The sequence below is a fragment of the Poecilia latipinna genome, unplaced genomic scaffold, assembly GCF_001443285.1.
Source record: "Poecilia latipinna isolate Pla-1442-1.1 unplaced genomic scaffold, P_latipinna-1.0 Scaffold3628, whole genome shotgun sequence".
NCBI lineage: Eukaryota > Metazoa > Chordata > Actinopteri > Cyprinodontiformes > Poeciliidae > Poecilia > Poecilia latipinna.
In genome coordinates this window covers 52,801-72,103 of record NW_015116244.1, presented here as the reverse complement: position 1 = coordinate 72,103, position 19,303 = coordinate 52,801, and the positions used below count along the sequence as shown (strand labels likewise).

Sequence of the window (19,303 nt, the reverse complement as noted above, 5' to 3'; positions counted from 1 at the left end):
CAACCATGAAAATCAAAACATCAACAACAGTGATAGTAATATTAATAATAAAACAATATTCAGTGCAAAGTAGCCTACAAATGCTTTGATGGGGGCGGCAAGGGACCTGGATAACGGATAGGGGGCGCTGGCATAAAAAAAGGTTGAGAAACACTGTGATAGAGGAATAAAAAGTACCTCATATTATGCTGGTGAATTAACGGTATTGCAGGTAGGTGGCGCTCTGAGCCGTTTGTCCTTCCTTCTCGCTCTCTGGTAGTACTTCCGGGTCCTGATGTTTACAGTGGGAGCAGCTTAGCAGCCGCGGACTTTGTTTATTTGCTTGTTTGAGTGGCTCAGAAAGTCACGTGGTACAGTTAAACATGTTCAGCTGCTGCTGGTCTCTGCGCATGACAACTGTAGGCTCTAATTTCCATTTCTGGTGTTACGCAGACTCACTGAAGCTAACCAAGCTAAGCTAACCAGACTAACGAAGCTAAGCTGCTGACGTCAGGTCGGTATGTTTTGATGAAAATCAGCAACCTTCAGAAATCTGTTGACATAATCAGAGGCTGTTTTATGATCTTTTTTCCAGTCCACCAGCCGCCATTTACTGTAATACAGGACTACAGTCTGAATAAACCTCCAGGTCAAATCTAGAAACGAGAATAATTTCCCTTTTTCTCCAGATGTTTCATGTCAGTTGCTCACAGACACGTTTTCTCCTCAGGCTGCAGAAGATTCAGATCTGAAGGTCCAATAACGCAGAAACCATGAAGAAGAAACCGCGGTGTCTAAAGATCTCCTCATCGCCTCAGACAGCAGCCGATGGATGTGAGGAGAGGAAGACAGGAGACAGAGAGATTCTGCTGAACACTGTCCCCTCAACCACAGACAGCTTGTCTCCTGAAAGGACGGCGATGGACACAAACTCATACTTCAGGGTGATAAAAGATGACAAAGAGAAAGATCCAGAGAGCAAGTCCAGATGTTCAGGTGAGTTCAACCTGACCTCAGACCTACCTGCAACAGTTGTATAGATTAGGATTTATGCAACAAACCATCTTTTCCTTCAGCGGTCAGACGGTCCCAGCTCCAATCCAACAGGAAACAACCTGCGTCTGATTTCCGCTGTTTTGTCTCCCAGCAGGAAGGACGACCAGCGCCGTCTGTCGTCTCTGCCATGGAAAGTTCTCCCCTCGCAGTCTGAGGCATGCCTTCAGCAGGTGGCCTCCGGGGCCACTGCGGGCCCTGGACCTGGCCACCCCGTCACCCCTTTTGGACCCGGCCGCCCCATCACTCCTCCCATTCCATTTGGACTTCCAGCGTCTGGTCGGGGTCCGGTTGGACCGGGATGCGCGGCTCTCAGACTTCATCTGCAAAAGGTGCCACACCAAGTTCTACAAGTGCCACAGCATCCTGCGACGGTTCCTGCAGAGGGTCAACCTGCCGGCGCTCGGAACCGGGAACCGGTGAGACGGCTAGCGCGTCTCTAGAGGTCCAATTCACAGAGAGAAGTTCCAAACCTGAAGCGGGTTTGTTTGTTTCCAGGAGGAACCTGAAGGGTCCGAATGCGCCAGCAAACGACTCACCAGGAAGTAAAGAGACTCAGAGGTTCTGGTTCTGGTCCAGCTGCTGCCTGGTGTCGTCACCGTTGTCTCTCTTCCTTCAGAATCGCCGTGCTTCCCGTCTTCAGAACCGCCGTGGTTCACCTCCGACCCAAAGTGCCTCCGCAGCCTGGTGGGCTGGGCGCACCGCCACGGCGAGGCCTGCACTTCCTGCCCTGACCTGAAGGAGGTGCTGGAGGGGCGGTGCGGGGGCTCCCTGAGGGCCGTGTGGGGCTGCGCCGATGGCCACCGTTACATCATGGACTCTCAGAACGCCGCTGCCAGTTACCTGGGAGACCAGGTGGGCTACTGGGGCGGAGCCTCGTGGAGGCGGAGCAACGAAGAGGATGGAGGCGAGAAGGTTCTGGATGGACGGATGGACCCAGGAACCCAAAAGAACCAGGACGACTGGGCCGAAGGTGAGAACATCATCAAACCTGCAGGAGGTCGGGCTGAGTGGTTCTGACCTGCTAGGCTTACTGGGAACTGAGTCCGGTCTGGTTGGTTCTTCCAGGCTTTCCTGAGGAGGCGACATTGCCGGCACCGGGCCCGCTCCAGGACCGGACCGCTGACAGCGATCTGTCGGACAGGTGAGTCTCTTTGGTCCTGTCCAGGTCTACCAGACCGAACCTTTTGGACCAGTCAGACTGATGTGGTTCTGTGGTTTCAGGGCAATCTCTGAGGATGAGCTCCAGGAGAACCGGGGCAGGTCCGATGAGGAGATGTTTGACCCGGCCCAGAACCAGAGGCACGCTGGCGCAGAACTTTTCCCAATTCATAAAAACGTGTTTTAGAAACTGGACCTGAGTTCTGGACTCCTGGTGCTGGTCCACAGTAGAACTAAGGTTCTGACCCGATGTTCTGACTGTCCTCTCCTCCAGAACCTCTAGGCTCAGCAAAACCCGGAGGAGGCAGAACCCAAAAACCTCGGAGGAACCCAGAGTCCGAAAGAAACCCGGACCCAAACCGGGCTGGAAGAACCAGTTCCGGCCCAAAGGGTGCATAGAGGTTCCAGAAACCATCATTGGTCCTGACCGGTTTGGTTCTGACCCATTTGGTTCTGCTGTTTTTAAGGGAGGAGCTTCCCAACATCTACAAGTGTCCGTACCAGGGCTGCACCGCCGTCTACCGAGCGCCTGACGGGTTAAAGGTCAGAACCGTTCGTCTGGTTCTGGTCCAGAGCCTCAGCCTGTTCGGACCTGGTTCTTATAATGGTTCCGACCCGCTGCTCTTGTTCCCCTCAGAAACACATCAAGGAGCATCATGAGGACATGAGGGAGCGGCCGTGCCCCCATCCCGGCTGCAACAAGGTGTTCATGATCGACCGCTACCTGCAGAGGCACATCAAGCTCATCCACACAGGTGAGGCCAGAACTTTCTTCTGGTGGTGGTTCTGGAGTGCAGCTGGTATCAGCCGTCGTCATGGCGATAGCTGTTTGTGTCAGTCGTCATGGCAACGGCTCCATTAGGCTGCTGTACTTTAACCAGCTAACCCTTCCAGGCCTTAATTATTCAGATGTAATATTTTTATAGCTTTTCCACTTTGTTGTTTTCTGTCCTGCTGATTGAAACGGTTTCTTCCAGAGGAGAGGAACTACATCTGTGATCAGTGCGGTCAGACCTTCAAGCAGCGGAAACACCTGTCGGTTCATCAGATGAGACATTCAGGAGCCAAACCGCTGCAGTAAGTCCTGGTGGTGGCGCTATAATACACCTTAGGAATACAATATCTGGACTTTACCTGTCACATCATCCATCCTCATGTTTTTGGGACCTCTGTAGAAATATGGCACATGGATTCAAGATGAACTATTGTTAAAGTCTGAAATTTTAAAATTAAAACCATGTAAAAAAAAACAAAAAAAACTAGTTAAATTATTACATTTCTAAAACAACCAGAAAGAAATAAGGAGGTAATTAACATTGTTTAATTTATTGGTAGGAAGCATTTAGATCAAAATCAATTTTTCTGCTGCTGATAAAACAGATTCATAGCTACATATAGTTTTATTTCCTGTTATTTTAATTTGACTTAATAAAATAACAGGATAAAATAAGTAAAATAATAAACAGGAACAATTTAATTGTAGTTTTTAAGAGTTTATTTAACAAGCTGATGTCCGCTGCTCAACACTGCATTACCTTAATCAAACAGATGGTGGCGCTCCTTTAGTCTCCCCACTACCAGTCTTGATGTCTGACCCAGTACCAACCAGAACCAGAACCTGACCCAATCCCTGTCCTGCAGGTGTGAGGTGTGCGGCTTCCAGTGTCGCCAGCGGGCGTCCCTCAAGTATCACATGACCAAGCACAAAGCCGAGTCCGACCTGGCCTTCGAGTGCCGGACCTGCCGCAAGCGCTTCGAGAAGCCGCACAACCTCAACGTACACATGTCCATGGTCCACCCGCCGGTTCTGGCCGAGGCCCGGCAGGCCGGCCCGGTTCACCTGCAGACCATCGGTCTCACCGGAGAGCTGGTTACGCAGGACCAGGACAGATGACGGCCGGTCTGGAGTCCGGAGGAGCCGGTACCGTCCGGGTCCACTCCGGAGGAGCCTGCAGCTGGACGCAGTTTTTCACAAGGTTCTTCAGACAGGCTACAACAGAACCAGGAAACAGAACCAGGAAGCGGAACCCAGCCGGGTTCATCTGAATCTCAGTGTAGAAGCAACAGATCACTATTTAATCCCACCGATTACGATGGGATCAACAGAGAAGCGACTTTCTGGATTACGGCTCCAACATTTAGAAATACAGCTGCAGCCCTTATTACCATTTCATAACGCTTTATTTTGAAGGTCTGTTTTTTTTCAGCTCTGTCCAACATTTTTGTGGCGCATCAGTTAAACCAGATTTCTAAATCCTGACGGTTTTCTATTTATTTGTTACACTCCATGACTGTTGAAGTTGTTTGTTCAGATTTCTCTGGATTATTTGGGTTTTAAAGCCCAGAACTCAGTTCAGTTTGATCAGATATTAATGTTCAGATGAACAGGTTGTGGAGTTCCTGTTTCAGCCACCAGAGGGCGCTGGAGTTCAGCAATGTGAAGCTACAGCAGCACTTAAGTCTTTGGTTCTGGAACCGCTCCTATTATTCCAGAACCAAGTTTCTAACAATTGGGCTGCTGGTCGGACAATGAAATATTTAAAAGCTGATTTTTGCAGTTGATGCACCAGGTGGTGCTGTACTTCCTGTCAGCAGCAGGAAGGAGAAGAAGAAGAAACTTATTTTATTTTCTTTAGGATTCATGTTTCCACAGAAAAACCTGAAAATAGTAAGTTTTTATGAAACCGAGTCGACTGTTTGACATGCAGTATCAGGTCAGCTGGTTCTGGTTCCGGTCTGCTAGAGGAAGGCCACCCTAGGATGGTCCAGGTGAACTGAAAGAGTTGCAGCCAGTTCTGGGTCAAGGTCCACACAGTGAGTCTCCAACTGGACCAGAACCGAGACAAGAGGAAAAGGAGGTCAGTGGGGAGGGGGGCGGGCGGCAGGTGAGCCGGGCCGGGCCAGGTCAGGTCAGGGGGTTACCTGTCTCCACTGGCTGCAGCTCAGGGCGGCTGCTGGCGCCTGCCGGATCAAACTCAGGACAAACTGCTTGGTGCAGTCCAGAACCCGGGTGGGTTCCACCTGCAGAACCGGATCACAGTTAAGAGTTGGTTCTGGTGGTTCTGTGTCCAGAGAGAACCTCGTTCACCTGGTGCGCCGAGGCGGGAGCCTCTCCGTCCAGGAAGAGCCGCAGCGCTGCCAGGTACCACAGGGTGGCGCTGTGGAGGAACCCAGGGCAACGCAGCGCCCTCTGGTGGAAGGCGGTGCTTTGCTGCTGCAACAAACTGAGAACATGGAGGAGAAAAACACTGAGAAAAGCAAAGAGACCCTTACAATCAGTTTGCATGTCGAAACGTTTCAAAGTTCAATTTTTTACGCCGATTCAGGAGGAAGGAAAGGAGATAAAGAGCCCGGTTCCCCAGCAGAACCGAACCGCAGCAGGAAGCTGGTCGGTTTACCTGCAGACCGCCCAGGGCATCAACCGGCTGCAATCATCAGAGACCGTCAGGGTGACCGGATCCGGTTCCAGGTCCGGTTCTGGAGAACAGCAATAGCACAGATCTTTAGGCTACAGAACATCCAGAACCAGAGATCCGGAGCAGCCGGGGTAAACGGTACCGTTGGACCTGAAGAGCAGCAGCCAATCAGCTGAGTTCACCACAACCGCCAGAAGTTCTGAGCAGAACCATATGGACCTTCCAGAACTTTCCTCCTGCAGAGAGAAACCAACGTTCCAGAATGATTCAGTAGACCAGACCGTTGGTTCTGTTGGACCGGACCCACCTGAGGATCCAGAAGTTCTGACAGGAAGTCCATCACGAAAAGAAAGAGCAGAGAAGCCAGAACCTGGAGGGCAAAGAGAAGCTTCAGAACCGACCCAATTACAACAAACTGATCAGAACCTGGAAGGGAAAGGAGAACTGACCCAATCAGAACCTGGTTTGACTCTCACCTGCTGGTTCTCAGTCTCTCTCAGTCTGTTCAGAACCTCTCTGAAGTTCTGCTGGTGTTCCGTCCCGCCTCTGAAGGCGCCATGCAGGCTGGCGGCTTGGACCAGAACCGGACCTGGAGGGATCTGGACCAGAACCGGACCTGCTCGCAGACTGCAAAAGACAACAGAATACTGCTGAGCCCGGTCCATTTAGACCAGTCTTTCTCAAACTGTGAACCGCGGGCGCCCCTAGTGGTCAACAAGGTACTGCATGTAAACGACCGTTAATTTGCCGTGACGTCAGCTGAAAGTGCGACGCTACAGCTAGCTTACTGCAGTGAAAAACAATAATGGATAAGTGGCTTAAGACCGGCTGACTCAAAAGAAAAGCTGAAGATATGCTGGAAAGAAAACAAGTCCAGGAGTATTTCTGATCGGAAGAAGCCGAGTTACACCTGCTGAGAGTTTTGATGTGTCGTTCATGAGCGACTCGATTCTTTTGAACGGCTCTATTCCGGGAAATGTAGGACTCAAGTCTGTTAGCGAGAACTGTTCTTTATTTTTCTTATGACCTTGCTATTATTACATTCATTATTTTATTTAATTAAAATAGTTAACATTAATTAAAAACAATAGATAAATAAGTGGGTGTATATTTTTATGTTTAATGGTGCAGAAGAGGATTTTTGTTTCTGCCAAAGCAAATCTAGTCTATTTTTCTTTAATTCTGCTTCTAAATTACAAAAAGGCCTAAATGTTATGCATACAGCACTTGGTAGTATAGAACTTCTTTTTTACTTTCCATATGTTTGACAAAATTTGAAAGCTTAGAAACCACCCGTTTCACAATAAAAATAACTCAAAACGTCCTGAGGAGAATTATTCATGACAATAAATGAGTTACTGTCCTGAACAAACATTTAGGGTTAGGCGTTTGTTAACGGGTTAAGCGATCCTCTGCCTGAAAAAGTTTGAGAAGTTCTGGTCAGATTGTTCAGAAAACGTTCCTGCATGGTTCTGGTATCTGTGGTCTTGGCAGGTCGGGAGGGGGGAGGGGGGGGGAACAGGGTTCTGGGTCGTGTTGGGTTCTACCTGCAGGCCCAGAGCCGGCAGGCTGAGAGGAGCTGCAGCTGCTCTGGAAAAGGTTCTGCATCCTGGAGGCGGGTCCAGAGTGAAACCAGAACCGGAGAAAGCTGCTGCCACCAACGCTAGAGAGGGAGAAAAAAAGATATTGATTTTTAATAATTCATTTATTTTTCAATAAGTGACATAGTATCACAGCATGTGTAACAGAAAATAGAACTGAAATCAAAGAAACATAATAAAATAATAAATTACATTCGCATCCGTCCAAAAACTTGCTCTTCTACCACACTACAAATTACTTCTCCCTAACTCCAGATGTGACAAAATGAATCCAAGTCTGAGACTGATCTATAAAAATTTAATTCAATAGCCTAGACTTCACCATGTTAATAAAGAAACCACATCAATATTCAACTCTTCGTCGGCTTTACATAGACAGTGTGAAAGAAAAATAAAAAGAAGTTAATAACTAGATGAAAAGAGAAACTGGAGGATCAACACACATCAACCGATGCCACATGGCGGAAGAAACTGAATTATTAATAACAAGAACTTGTCCTCTATATGACATTTTAGGTAAAACCCACTTACATTTCAAAAGTCGACCCTTAACATTATCTAAAACATTTTCCCAATTTTTTTGCACAAAAATTTCACTACCTAAAAAGACCCCTAAATACTTGAGCCCACCTTTTCTCCACACTAGGCCTCCAGGCAGACTGAGTTGATCCCCCAGCCGACTCCCAACAGCGATAGCCTCACTCTTTCTCCAGTTTATTTTAGCAGAAGAAATGCAGCCAAAAAGAAAAACAGTGTTGACCAAAATATCTTCCTGCTCGTTTACAAAAACCATTACATCATCAGCATAAGCTGACAACTTTAAGGAGACACCCAGGAATAGAAACACCACACAAATCTTTCCTCAGCTTATGAAGCAAAGGTTCAAATGCCAAGGAATAAAGCATCCCTGACAAAGAACAGCCTTGCCTCACTCCTCTTAAAACATTGAATGGAGCACTTAAGCCTCCATTTATTTTAAGTACACTCGCAATGCCACAATACAAAACCTGGATCATAGCTTTGAAACCAGGGCTGAAACCAAAAGCAGTCAAAGTTTGCCACAAATATTGGTGTTCAACCTGGTCAAAAGCTTTTTCTTGGTCTATAGAAATCAGACCAATATCTAAGCCCAATGAGCTGGAGATTTCCAAAACATCTCTGATTAAAGTGACATTATCGGCCTGCCAGGCACACAGTATGTCTGGTCCCTGTGAATGACTGAAGACATCACTTCTCTAAGTCTGGTAGCCAGGACTTTGGAAAAGATCTTGTAATCCGTGCAGAGCAAAGAGACTGGTCGCCAGTTCCTTAGATCCTGTAAATCTCCTTTCTTTGGAAGCAGAGTAACGACTGCCCGTCTGCAGCTCAGAGGCAGCCGACCTCTCTGCAGGCCATCTGTGATCACCTCCAACAAGTCCTCTCTGATCACAGACCTGAAGGACTTGTAGAAATCAACAGGAAGACCATCCATGCCAGGGGCTCTACCACTCTTTAGGCTCATCAAGGCAGAGTGAAAACTGTAGAAACCATCGCTCACATCCGGATTCTCCAAATGTTCACTCTTAAAAAGATCTTTGTAGAAACTGACAGCAAACTTCCTGATCTCAGAAGAACCTGAGATGGTAGAACCACAGTCAGTCTTTAGGGAGTGAACAATCTTCCTTTGCCCATTCTTTTTTTCTAGTCCAAAGAAAAAGTGAGACGGGGCATCCATCTCCGATAAACTCAGGGAACGTGATCTGACCAAGGCTCCTTTGGCTGCTGTGCCCAACAGGTTGGCCAGAACGGCGTTTTTATCTTTGAGGGAAGTTAAAAACCCTCGGTTTCCTGTAGACGCCGCCAAACCCTGCAGCTCTACTATCTGAGACTCCAAGTCCCTCATAGATCTGGTTATGTCTCTAGTGACATTGCGAGTAAACTGTTGACACAACTGCTTAGCTTGACATTTTACCATAATCCCACCACTGTTTGACACAAGAAAAATCTGATTTAGATTGTTTATGACTGACCCAGAAATATTCAAAAGAGCTGTATTAAAATGCCAATAGACCCTCTGTATACGGACATTTTTAATAAACACAGAGCAACAAACCAGACAGTGATCAGAAAAACCAACAGGAATTATTTGACAATTTTTAAATATATTCAAATGATGTTTAAAAGCATATATACGATCCAATCTTGCCAAGGATAAAAGATTATCTTTAGAATGAGTCCATGTATACTGTCTGATTCCTGTTGAAATCTCTCCACACATCTGAAAGGTCAGAGGTCGCAGGCTGCTGCCTGAGCCTCCGAGAGGATTCAGCATGAGGTTCTAGGTGGTTCCTATCAAGTAACGGATTTTCAGTGCAATTAAAATCTCCACACAAAAACAAATAATCATTATTATCACTACAGTCATTTACAATGTCACCTAAAGTATCAATAATACCATTCTATCAACCCCTTTAGTTGGTGCATACACATTAAGAAAAACTATATTCACATTTTCATATTTGGCTTTAACTTTTAATAAGTGACCTTCCTCTGCTTCACAAGAAACAGGCAAAAAATTCCTAGAAAACACAATCCCAACACCGCCACTGCAACTGGACTTGTGGCTAAAAAACCCCTAACCCTCCACATTCCTTCTTCCAATCACACTCATTATCAGCAGTGCTGCGTGTCCCCTGAATTAACATTATATCAATGTTCTTTAGCTCCATAAGTCTTAAAAACTCAGCCCTGTTCACTTCATCTCTGGCACCATTTAAATTTAAAGTGCCTATTTTAAAATCACATATTGAAAAGAAGAAACAAAAGAAAAGACACAAAGACATGTAAAATATTTCTCTAAATGTCCTCATCTTCATCAGTAGTGAGTGTTTGGGTTCTGACTTTCAAAATCAGTTTCTTTAAGCAAGAGTGATCTGTTAACACATCATCAACAAAATGTCCAGTTTTCTTTGTTAAAACCTGAGAGGATTCAACAAACAATTTTAAATCTGGAAAATATTCTTCTACTTTAATCATCCTGAGTCCTTTAGTTTTTTGCAAAAACTTCTTCATTTCTGAGAGCTTTAGTGCTGCTGTTGGCAGGTTCAGAACTTTTCCTTTTCTGAGACAGTTTCAACAAATTGTCATCAAGCATGCCCTCATCCTCACAAAAGCTTTCACAAAAAACTCCATCAGTTCTTTTTTACCCTGAATCTGCATCGAAACTACTGACAGATTGATCATGTTTCATCTCACCATCAGTGGTATCAACTTCATTAAAGCAATCACAAGTTATAAAGGATCGCACCTCAGCCTGTTCCTCTGCAGTTACAACAGAAGGATCACCAGGAACCCCGGCTCCAGTAGCATCAAGACCCGCACCGACTACCGTGAAACCCACCAGCGGCCCACTTTGGCGGCACCGGCACCATCACCACATTCAGCAACTGTGTATTCTTGATCTTTTCTTGGCACGATCAAATTATATGACCTTCTGCACCACAACCAAAACATTTCATATTCTCAGAAGCGGCAAAAACCATATAATTAAACCCATTAACTTTGAAATTAAAGGACAGGTTGAGCTCATTAGCTGTATGCCAGGGGCATGGCATAGAGGGGGGTAAAGGGATGACAATTCTAGGGCCCCTGACCAACAGGGGGCCCTCCACAATTTATTTATTGTTCATAGAAAAAAAAAATCTGGGGCCCTGTCAATTCCAAAATTAATCATATTGTATTTTTGGAGATTGTTTTTAGCAATAAAAATTTAATGTTCCCACTCCCAGACCAAAAAACACACATCCATATTTGCCGTGCCCCCCCTGCATGAAATGGTTCGTTCCTGCTTGGAGCGCTTCACCGTGACGCTGTTAGCAGCGGTCAGTGGAAGACACGAACGACTGTGGCAGTTACTATGCTGCTAAGAAAAGTTAGAAAACCAGGTTTTCAAAAAATAAAAAAAGTAGAGAGGGAGAGAGAGAGAGAAAAAAAGGTCAAGAGTGTCAATTTATAGCTGTTTTTCTCCGAGAGGTGGGTAGACTGTATGAGATTATCAACCATTTAGCATAGTTAGCTTAGCTACAGACTACTGATTACCTCCATTTCACTAGCATTTAATGAATTAAGGAAAAAATAGCAACATATTCATATATTTAACTGGTACCTGTACCTTTTACCACTTAACAACAGATGAGTCAGTCAGCAGCAGCTCTAACCCACATCCCTCCTGACCTGCCCTCTCCTGGGTGAAATTAAAGCTGCAGTATGTCACTTTTATAAAAAATATTTTTTTCCACATATTTGTTAAAACTGTCATTATGTTGTGACATTATGGTATGAGAGGTAATCTGTGAAAAATCTATTTCCTCTGCCTTCTCCCAGTGCTCTCTAGAAACAACCAGTCAGTGCCAGGAGAGGTTTAGTGCTGTCAATCACAATCTCATATGGTGCTGCTCATCCACCCTGCCCTTTCCTCTGTGCTATTCTGTAGCTAGCATAGCCTGTTGTAAATGCTTAATCTAGTTAGCATAGCTACCGGTGATAGCAGATAAACGATTTTCCTGTAACAATAAGTTGTTTCTCCACTATTAGAACATTTAGCAGTGAGTGAATGAGGGTGATTGACAGCGCCAAAACCCCCCTCCTGGTTCTGATTGGTTGTTTTGGTCAGAACGGTGCATTACTTAAATATTGTACTAGTTATCAGTATTGGATCAAAGAAAGCAAGGCAGTTGCAAGCCTTTGAAATTGTGACGCTTTTTATGGGTCAGATAGGCTCAAGAAATTGTAACAGCAGCTGCGTAAGGGGGGGCCCAATTTAATTTTTTGTCCAGGGGCCCAAGATTTCTGGCAGCGCCCCTGGCTGTATCCATAAGGATCATAAAAACCTGCTTTCTGTGACACACGACATGTTTAAGAAGCACAGATTTACAACCTAAAGAAACCATCTTTATGGGTGAAACTAGCTGTCCATAGCGTGACAACTCCTTAACAAGGGGATCGTTTTTAATAAACGGGGTGCTTTTGAGATGATGATCTTTTTAGCTGGACTAACCAAAAGGAGAACCGCTGTGAAAGTGTCATGAATGACGACGCCCCTTTCAACCAGATCATTCACTTTGGATGTATTATCAAGAAAGATCACAATCGCTCCATTCATACGGGAAGCAGATTTCACACCATCACAACCTACCGCTCCTAAAGCTGCCTCTTCTACTGAACAATTCACTGTTGGTATGAGTTTGACAGCATGACGGCGTGTCAACTTTTCAAACTCTGCACCGCCCTCCACAACGGGCATGATGCCAACCGCCAAACCAAACCGGTAGCAAAAAGCTACCAGACCAGTCTGGCACAACCAAACCAACTTAAAGATCAAGTAACTGTATGAAGAAAAAAGTGTTTGAAACACCTTGCAGAAAAAGGTAGAAAGACTCAAAAGTCCAGTCAAGCTGACTCCCGTCTCCATGTCCATTCACTCAGAGAGAGACAGGAAGAGAGAGAGAGATTGATTTTGATTTTTAAAAACTAATTCATTCACTCAGTAGTGATCCATAGGAACAATGAACACAACTTCAAATTAACACGTCCATAAATGAAAGTTCAGAATTATTCAAAGTAAATAAAACAGCTTCATAATCCTAAATATTCTGAGAAATATTTAGTTTGTCCATTTTTAGATAATATTTATATTCTAACATCAGTCTTGCTCTAACCATACTGTTAAAGACCTTTTCTCAATCAGTACTCTGTTCATTATTAATTTTAAAATTTCTACTCAAATAAATTGCAAGCTTTGCCTGACCAAGAAAAAAAAATTAACAACCATCCAATTTTCTTCTGTCTTTTGTCACATAAAAAAACAAAAATAAAAGACTGTTCTGTGAAACTTTCTCCAAATGATTTCCAAATATCTCTTAGTAATGTAAGTAAATATATTATTCTAAAACATTGTACAAAACAATAAAATAGTTTCTCTTAATAAATAAAAAGGGCATTTATCTGAAACAGCAGGGTTAATAACAGAAACAAAAGCATAGACATGTATAACTTGATCAATCACTTGTCTCAATCTGCATGCCAGAACCTTTGAGAAGATCCTGTAGTTAGTACACAATAGACTGACAGGTCTCCAATTCCTTAATTCATACAGATCATCCTTCTTAATGAGCATAGCCCTGCGGCAGCTAAGGGGTAACATCCCTCTTGCCACACTGTTATTGAGGATCCATCAGATCTTCAGCCAACACAGACCAACACGGTTTATAAAACTCCACAGGCAAGCTGTCTATTCCTGGAGCTTTGTCATTTTCCATGCTCAGCAACGCCTCCTGCAGTTCTTCCAACATTAGAGCATGCTCCAAAATTACATTGTCTTGGTCTGACACCGTTTACAAGTCAGTGAGAAACTCTTCTGTCATCACACAGTCTTTCTCTGAACTCACTGGCATATAACGTTGAAAAAAGTCCACAGCTCTTTTCCGCAGTTCAGAACGAACGCAATGAATGAGACGATTTTGTCCATTTTTCTTCTCCAAACTGAAGAATTTTGAGGGAGCATCCATTTCAGATACTCTGAAAACGTGAACGTACCAGAGCTCCCAGCGCTCTGAGCCCAACAGATCAGCCAAAGCAGCTTTTTTTCTTTTGAGTGCCTGAAAATGGCCTCGATTTCCTGTGGACTCGCAAAAAACTCTGAATCAGGAGATTCTCTATCAGAACCAGATAAAGCCTCTGAATCACTTTCTTTTCCACTCTACTTTTAACTGAGTCTTTTTAGGTTTTACCCTTTTAGTCTTTAGATTTTCTTTTAGTGTTTGGTACTTTAAAAACATTTTCATCATCCCTGATCAGATTCCCTCCACTATGAACCGTAAAACATCCATTTCTTCTTGTAACCCTTCTTGTGTAGTCGTTGGACTCTCTTTACTCTCTTCAGCAGAAGTAATGACATCCTCAATGTCACGTTCTGAAACATTCGACTGCTTTTGCTCTCCTGTTGAAACTCCGTCCCCACTGGCTGCCACCGGTTCTCCGTCCCCAGCTGCGCCCGCTGTAGCTCCATTCACAGGACCCGCTGATGTCCCTGGCTCTGGGTTTTCATTAACCTGAACTGTCTCTTTTTGAACCTTTTCAGGGTAATTACGAACCGAATGGCCCTCCTGGTTACATCCAAAACACCTCATAGTTTCCACTGTTGGAAAAATAGGGTAATCAAAGCCGTCAACTTTAAATTTCATCACTATGCTCAGTTCCTCAATATAATTTTTGAGAATCATAAACCCTTGTCTTCTAAATGAAACGACGTGTTTCAGCTTTGCTGATTTGCATCCCGACGGAGCGTTTTCTGACCACGATGTGACAATTCCTTCAGCAACACATCGTCGCTGATGAAAGGTGGCAAATTAGACAGGATGATCTTTTTAGCAGGGTTCATTAAAGGGAAAACAGAAGTTTGCGTATTTCTCAAAACAATTTCCCTCTCAACTACGCTGTTCACCTTATCAATCAAGTCCAAAAACATAACCACTGCATTATTCATCCTGGACGCCGCCTTCACACTTTCACACCCAACAAGTTCCCAACAGCCAAACCTACTCCTCAACCGCAAAATCCACGCCAACTGGTATTTTAATAACAAGTCGACGTGAAAGGCTTCTAATGCGTGCAGCACTGTAACTTTTCCCGGCCATCGCACCGAGCTAAAAGCTCGGTGCGATGGCCGGGAAAAGACACTATTGAAACACCAGTGGAAACAGATCGTGGTAAAGTGCAAAACAAGTGAATCACCACTGTAAAAGGTGAAGTTCAAACCTTTAGAAAACCTCACACTCGTTCTCCTCCCACTCCACACATGCAGCAGACACTCACATGCACTCAAGAGAGGGAGAGAGACAGAGGGGGGAGAGAGAGGGAGAGAAAACCTGTTGGTCAGGAGGAATTACTACAAAGCAAAGCGTACCACTGCAGAGACGAGGAGGAGAGGACAGGAGGCGCTCATCAGGGACCAGACCCGGTCCACTTCTGCTGCTGGACGTCCACACCGTCCCGCAGCAAAGAGCAGGCCCTGCAGAGATGGAGCAGGTTCTGGTTCTGGTTCTGGTTCCTGCAGGACCTTCAGGCTTGGAGCAGTGACTCACCTTCAAGAGATGAACTGTCACCGCGCAGGGCAACACGCCGGCTGGAGGACACGCCTTCCTCTGAGGAAGTTGGAGATGGAAGCTGAAGCAGTGGCGGCTAACTATCAGCTAACCTGCAACTAACCTACAGCTTACCTGCAGCTAACTCTCAGCTAGCTTGTAGCTAAATGGCTGCTAGCCTGCAGCTTACCTGGGGCTGTGTGATGTGCTGCAGCAGCTGGCTACAGTCTACAATGCTCCGCCCTGCTTCAGCCTTTATTTTGAAGAACATCACAGGTGGCAGCACCAGGAGCACCCTGACACACAAACACACCCAGCATTGAGTCACAAACCAGTATCACCTGTCTGCAGGTGTCACCTGGGCAGAGCAGCACCTGTTCCAGGCCTCTATGTTTCTCTGTAGGCCGAGCCTGGAGGAGACGCTGCCAGAGGAGGTGGAGCATCTCTCAGACACGACCTGGAGCAGGAAGTCCCCCAGACCCACCTGGCGACCCCAGAGGTCACCGACCTCTGCCTCGTAGACCAGCTCCTGAAGGCGAAACCAGCAGAACCATCAAAACCAGCAGAACCAGGAAGTAACTGGTGGTGAATGTTTCTTTATAAGGTGAAAATCCTGCATGTCAGCGTTTTGTGAAAGATTAACGGTTTTGTAATTTTGCTGATGTGAGTTGATTTGGAGTTTTGTACTGTTATTCGTTGACCGGAGCCGTTTTCTGACATATCTTCAGTGATAACAGAAACATGCATGCATAGAAGAAGGAACCTGCTATGTGAAAATGTGTAATCTTTGTTTTCCAGAGCTCCGTTCTGTAGAAGCTCTATCAGTAAACTCTCCTTTGCTGCAAACAATGAATTCAGTTTGTCTCTTCAGCGTTTATTTATGTTACTGGCAGATATTACTGATGGAGGTTCTGATCCTGTGGGAACCGACTGCAGCGCTTCGTCTTCAGAGACGTAGATATTTACCATGTAGACAGACACACTGGATAGAAATATTTTTCAGGCCAGAAACTTTGTTAAATCAACATTTTTTCAGGTTTTCACAGTTGAAGCTCCTCTGAGCAGCCTGGCGTTCTCCTGTGAGCATCGTTAGCCGAGTTGCTCACCTGTAATCTGGACAGCAGATCCGGCAAACAGGTTCCAGTTCCAGACGATCCTGGAGAAAAGTCCAGGTTTTCCAGGTTCATCTCCCTACTAACATCAAATAAATTAATGGCAAATAGAACAATCAAATTACTGAAGAAACATTATAAAATATGCACATCTTTCATTTTTGTTCATTTTGAGCGTTGCAACTTGAACCCTAAGCAAACGTCTCATGAAACCAACAAGCTGCCAATATTCACTAGAATGTAGAAATTTTATCTGATGTTTCAGACTCAAACTGGAAGCTTCAGGAACTCCAATAATTCATTGCTGCTTTGTTTGAATCCCAGAATGACGTCCAGATGTTTCATCTCTAAGTTTATCTTTATTCATCTAGATCAGTGGTCCCCAAAGTGGGTCCTGGAGGCCCAGTTCTAGTTCCCTCCCTGGTGGTAGTAACAACCTTTTCAGCTTGTCAATGTTCTTCTAATGAGCCACCATTTGATCCAGGTGCGTTAAACCAGGGAGAGAACTAAAACATGCAGGATGCCGGGCCTCCAGGACCCACTTTGGGTACCACTGATCTGGAGCTTCAGGTCCATTTCTAATTCCAAAAAACAATAAAAAAAATATTTTGCAACATTTAAAACCAAAAGCAGAAAAAACATAGCAGGCCATTGACTATTTCAGGTTCAGGTTTGTGACGAGTCATCAGAGAAGGTCATCAGAGTGTTGCTGGCACCTGGGCGGCGGCTCCATGATGGCGGTCAGCAGACGTGAGCAGAGCGCCCTGGGGTCGCCGCCACAGCCTCCCTGCTCCTCTGGCCGGGGCAGATAAAGCTCCCAGCAGGCCCACTGCTGGTACTCCTGCCTGCAGGGAGACGGACAGCAGAGCTGCACTCAGAGCCGCTGCTAACGTTTTCACCTGCCTCAGTGCTAACCGCTGGTTTCCGTGGCGATTATGTGTGAAGCTGCAGCACCGTGCATTCAGAGGTTTCTGAGGCATTCCAGGAAATTATTAGAAATTACTGATGCAAATTACTGATGCAAATAATTTAAAGACAGAAATAAAACTTTACAATAATAAACCAAACTCTTTGTTTTAGCTAAAGATCAAACCGTGAACCTGATGGTCAAATTAATCGATATAAATCAATAATTGGGAAATGAACTAAATACAGTAAACAGAAACATTTGTGTGTCTATCAAACAGAAATAGTTTAGTTTCAAAAGTGAGAAGAAAACAGTTAGTATTTTCTTTTAACTGAAGCTGTTTGCATGGCGTTCAGACCAGAGATATTCAAGTTTAAAGTAATTTTTAAAAGTAATATTAATGCTGTGGAGCTGTCCAGTTCAAGTCCAGCCCTGGTTCTGGTGGAGGTCGCTACAGATTAGGGTGATGGTAAGGAGGCCTTCAATCAGGAACCAGGAATCTTTTCTGATGAAGGTTTTTAACGTGATTACCGAGATCAAAATAATTTACAACAAATTTTTTGCTGAAATGTGAATAAAAACTGAATTGAATTGTTTCCACTAGAACTCGCTGTTCACTGATTTCTCATTTCATTATTTGTGAAGAGGAACACTTGTGGAAGATTTTAAGGAGTTTCTAATCTCACCGCTCTGCATCCGACAAAAAGTCCGAGTGTCTCTGGACTCTCAGCTCTTCATGCAGCCACTCTGAAAAACACAACTACACACAAACAGCAGATATTAAACATAATAAAACATTAATAAATCCTTAATAAAGTAATATAACATTACTAAGACCATTAATAAACATTATCCAGTCACAATCAGCAGTTATTTATGACAGCGGTGAAGAAAACTCTCCATCTTCAGATGAATAGCGAGTTAGGCTCAGATTCCCATGAATAAAGTCGATGGACCTGCTGGTTCCGACGGGTCCAAATGCTGCCAGGAAAATGTCCACCACATTATGATACCACCTGGTTGGTGTCACCTGGTTCTGACCTGATCCAGCCTGATCGGACCAGATCACGTCTCTCCAACCCGGTCTGGTTCCGGTCCGGTTCTGCTGCTCCAAGGTTCTACAGGTTCTGCACAACTGGGTCGGAACCAGTGGGTCTCTGAACTTCTGGGCCCAGTCGGCCCGTTCTACTTTGACCTCTGACCTCAGCAAGACATTCTCCTCCAATCAGCTTCTTTGTTCCTTCACCACATGAACAGAGATTATAATCCAGGAGATTAACTGATTCACTGGCAGCAGCTCATCATGTCTGAAACATTGAACCTACTGGTTGGATCCAAACACTGAAAGTGGGAAATCTCTCCAGCTGGGCAAAGAATAACCTGATGATCCAGATTAATCTCACCTGGTACGGCTGCAGCTGCTGCAGCTGCTGGAAGGCAGCGTGTCTCCACAGATGCAGCACCGTCTCCGTCCAGCTGATTCCATCAGTGAAGCTCCACAGCAGAGCACAACCATCTCCAAGATGGCCGCCTGTTGGACCGTCCCCCCCCTGTCCCTCTGGACATATCCTAGCCTCAGGGAACAGCCTTGGGACCAGATACAGGAGCTGGACAGAGAAACAACCACTGATGAAGAACGAGGGAGAGAGAGAGACAGAGAGAGAGAGAGAGACAGACAGAGAGAGAAAGAGACAGACAGAAAGAGAGAGAGAGGGAGAGACAGAGAGAGACAGACAGAAAGAGAGAGAGAGAGACAGACAGAGAGACAGAAAGAGAGAGAGGGAGAGACAGACAGAAAGAGAGAGAGAGGCAGACAGAAAGAGAGACAGACAGAGAGAGAGAGAGAGGGAGAGACAGAGAGAGGCAGACAGAAAGAGAGACAGACAGAGAGAGACAGACAGAAAGAGAGAGAGAGGGAGAGACAGACAGAGAGAGGCAGACAGAAAGAGAGACA

General features: G+C 45.2%; 2 protein-coding genes across 16 annotated transcripts in view; one reads left to right on the top strand and one right to left on the bottom strand.

The window, feature by feature from the left end:
• The first annotated feature begins 169 nt into the window (after positions 1 to 169).
• On the top strand, positions 170 to 4,453 carry znf276 (zinc finger protein 276). Of its 9 annotated transcripts, none has more exons than XM_015024373.1 (13): positions 171 to 493; positions 575 to 628; positions 710 to 975; positions 1,127 to 1,451; positions 1,531 to 1,577; positions 1,652 to 2,005; positions 2,101 to 2,176; positions 2,257 to 2,334; positions 2,468 to 2,584; positions 2,661 to 2,736; positions 2,831 to 2,948; positions 3,171 to 3,270; positions 3,835 to 4,453. In XM_015024373.1, exons 3-13 carry the CDS (start codon positions 753 to 755, stop codon positions 4,085 to 4,087), a joined length of 1,767 nt encoding a protein of 588 aa, XP_014879859.1. In that variant the 5' UTR covers positions 171 to 493; positions 575 to 628; positions 710 to 752; the 3' UTR covers positions 4,088 to 4,453. The 9 variants fall into 9 exon arrangements, with proteins under 9 accessions (XP_014879864.1, XP_014879859.1, XP_014879860.1 ...); XM_015024374.1 differs by having other exon boundaries at positions 171 to 497; XM_015024371.1 differs by having other exon boundaries at positions 575 to 975.
• Positions 4,454 to 4,706: 253 nt separating this feature from the next.
• The window catches only part of fanca (FA complementation group A), a 41,414-nt gene continuing 26,817 nt past the window's right edge, over positions 4,707 to 19,303 (bottom strand). For 4 of the 7 annotated variants that reach the window (XM_015024365.1, XM_015024361.1, XM_015024364.1 and 1 more), the window contains 16 exons: positions 18,753 to 18,956; positions 18,036 to 18,109; positions 17,159 to 17,287; positions 16,437 to 16,524; positions 15,705 to 15,859; positions 15,521 to 15,626; positions 15,331 to 15,390; positions 15,153 to 15,257; positions 7,157 to 7,272; positions 6,086 to 6,236; positions 5,917 to 5,979; positions 5,752 to 5,845; positions 5,592 to 5,670; positions 5,282 to 5,417; positions 5,116 to 5,214; positions 4,707 to 5,019 (listed from right to left, as the gene is read on the bottom strand). In XM_015024365.1, coding sequence (XP_014879851.1) covers positions 4,933 to 5,019; positions 5,116 to 5,214; positions 5,282 to 5,417; positions 5,592 to 5,670; positions 5,752 to 5,845; positions 5,917 to 5,979; positions 6,086 to 6,236; positions 7,157 to 7,272; positions 15,153 to 15,257; positions 15,331 to 15,390; positions 15,521 to 15,626; positions 15,705 to 15,859; positions 16,437 to 16,524; positions 17,159 to 17,287; positions 18,036 to 18,109; positions 18,753 to 18,956 — 1,746 coding nt within the window. In that variant the 3' untranslated portion in view covers positions 4,707 to 4,932. Of the gene's footprint in view, positions 5,020 to 5,115; positions 5,215 to 5,281; positions 5,418 to 5,591; positions 5,671 to 5,751; positions 5,846 to 5,916; positions 5,980 to 6,085; positions 6,237 to 6,735; positions 6,980 to 7,076; positions 7,273 to 15,152; positions 15,391 to 15,520; positions 15,627 to 15,704; positions 15,860 to 16,436; positions 16,525 to 17,158; positions 17,288 to 18,035; positions 18,110 to 18,752; positions 18,957 to 19,303 lie in introns of those variants that run through there. The other 3 variants (XM_015024362.1, XR_001423340.1, XM_015024368.1) reach the window with 3 other exon arrangements.

Excerpts from the sequence above, each read along its gene's own strand:
- znf276 (XM_015024373.1), top strand. The coding sequence starts at position 753 with ATGAAGAAGAAACCGCGGTGTCTAAAGATCTCCTCATCGCCTCAGACA. Across the intron at positions 2,177-2,256 it reads GACAGCGATCTGTCGGACAG|GGCAATCTCTGAGGATGAGC; the intron begins GTGAGTCTCTTT and ends CTGTGGTTTCAG. Across the intron at positions 2,949-3,170 it reads CATCAAGCTCATCCACACAG|AGGAGAGGAACTACATCTGT; the intron begins GTGAGGCCAGAA and ends GGTTTCTTCCAG.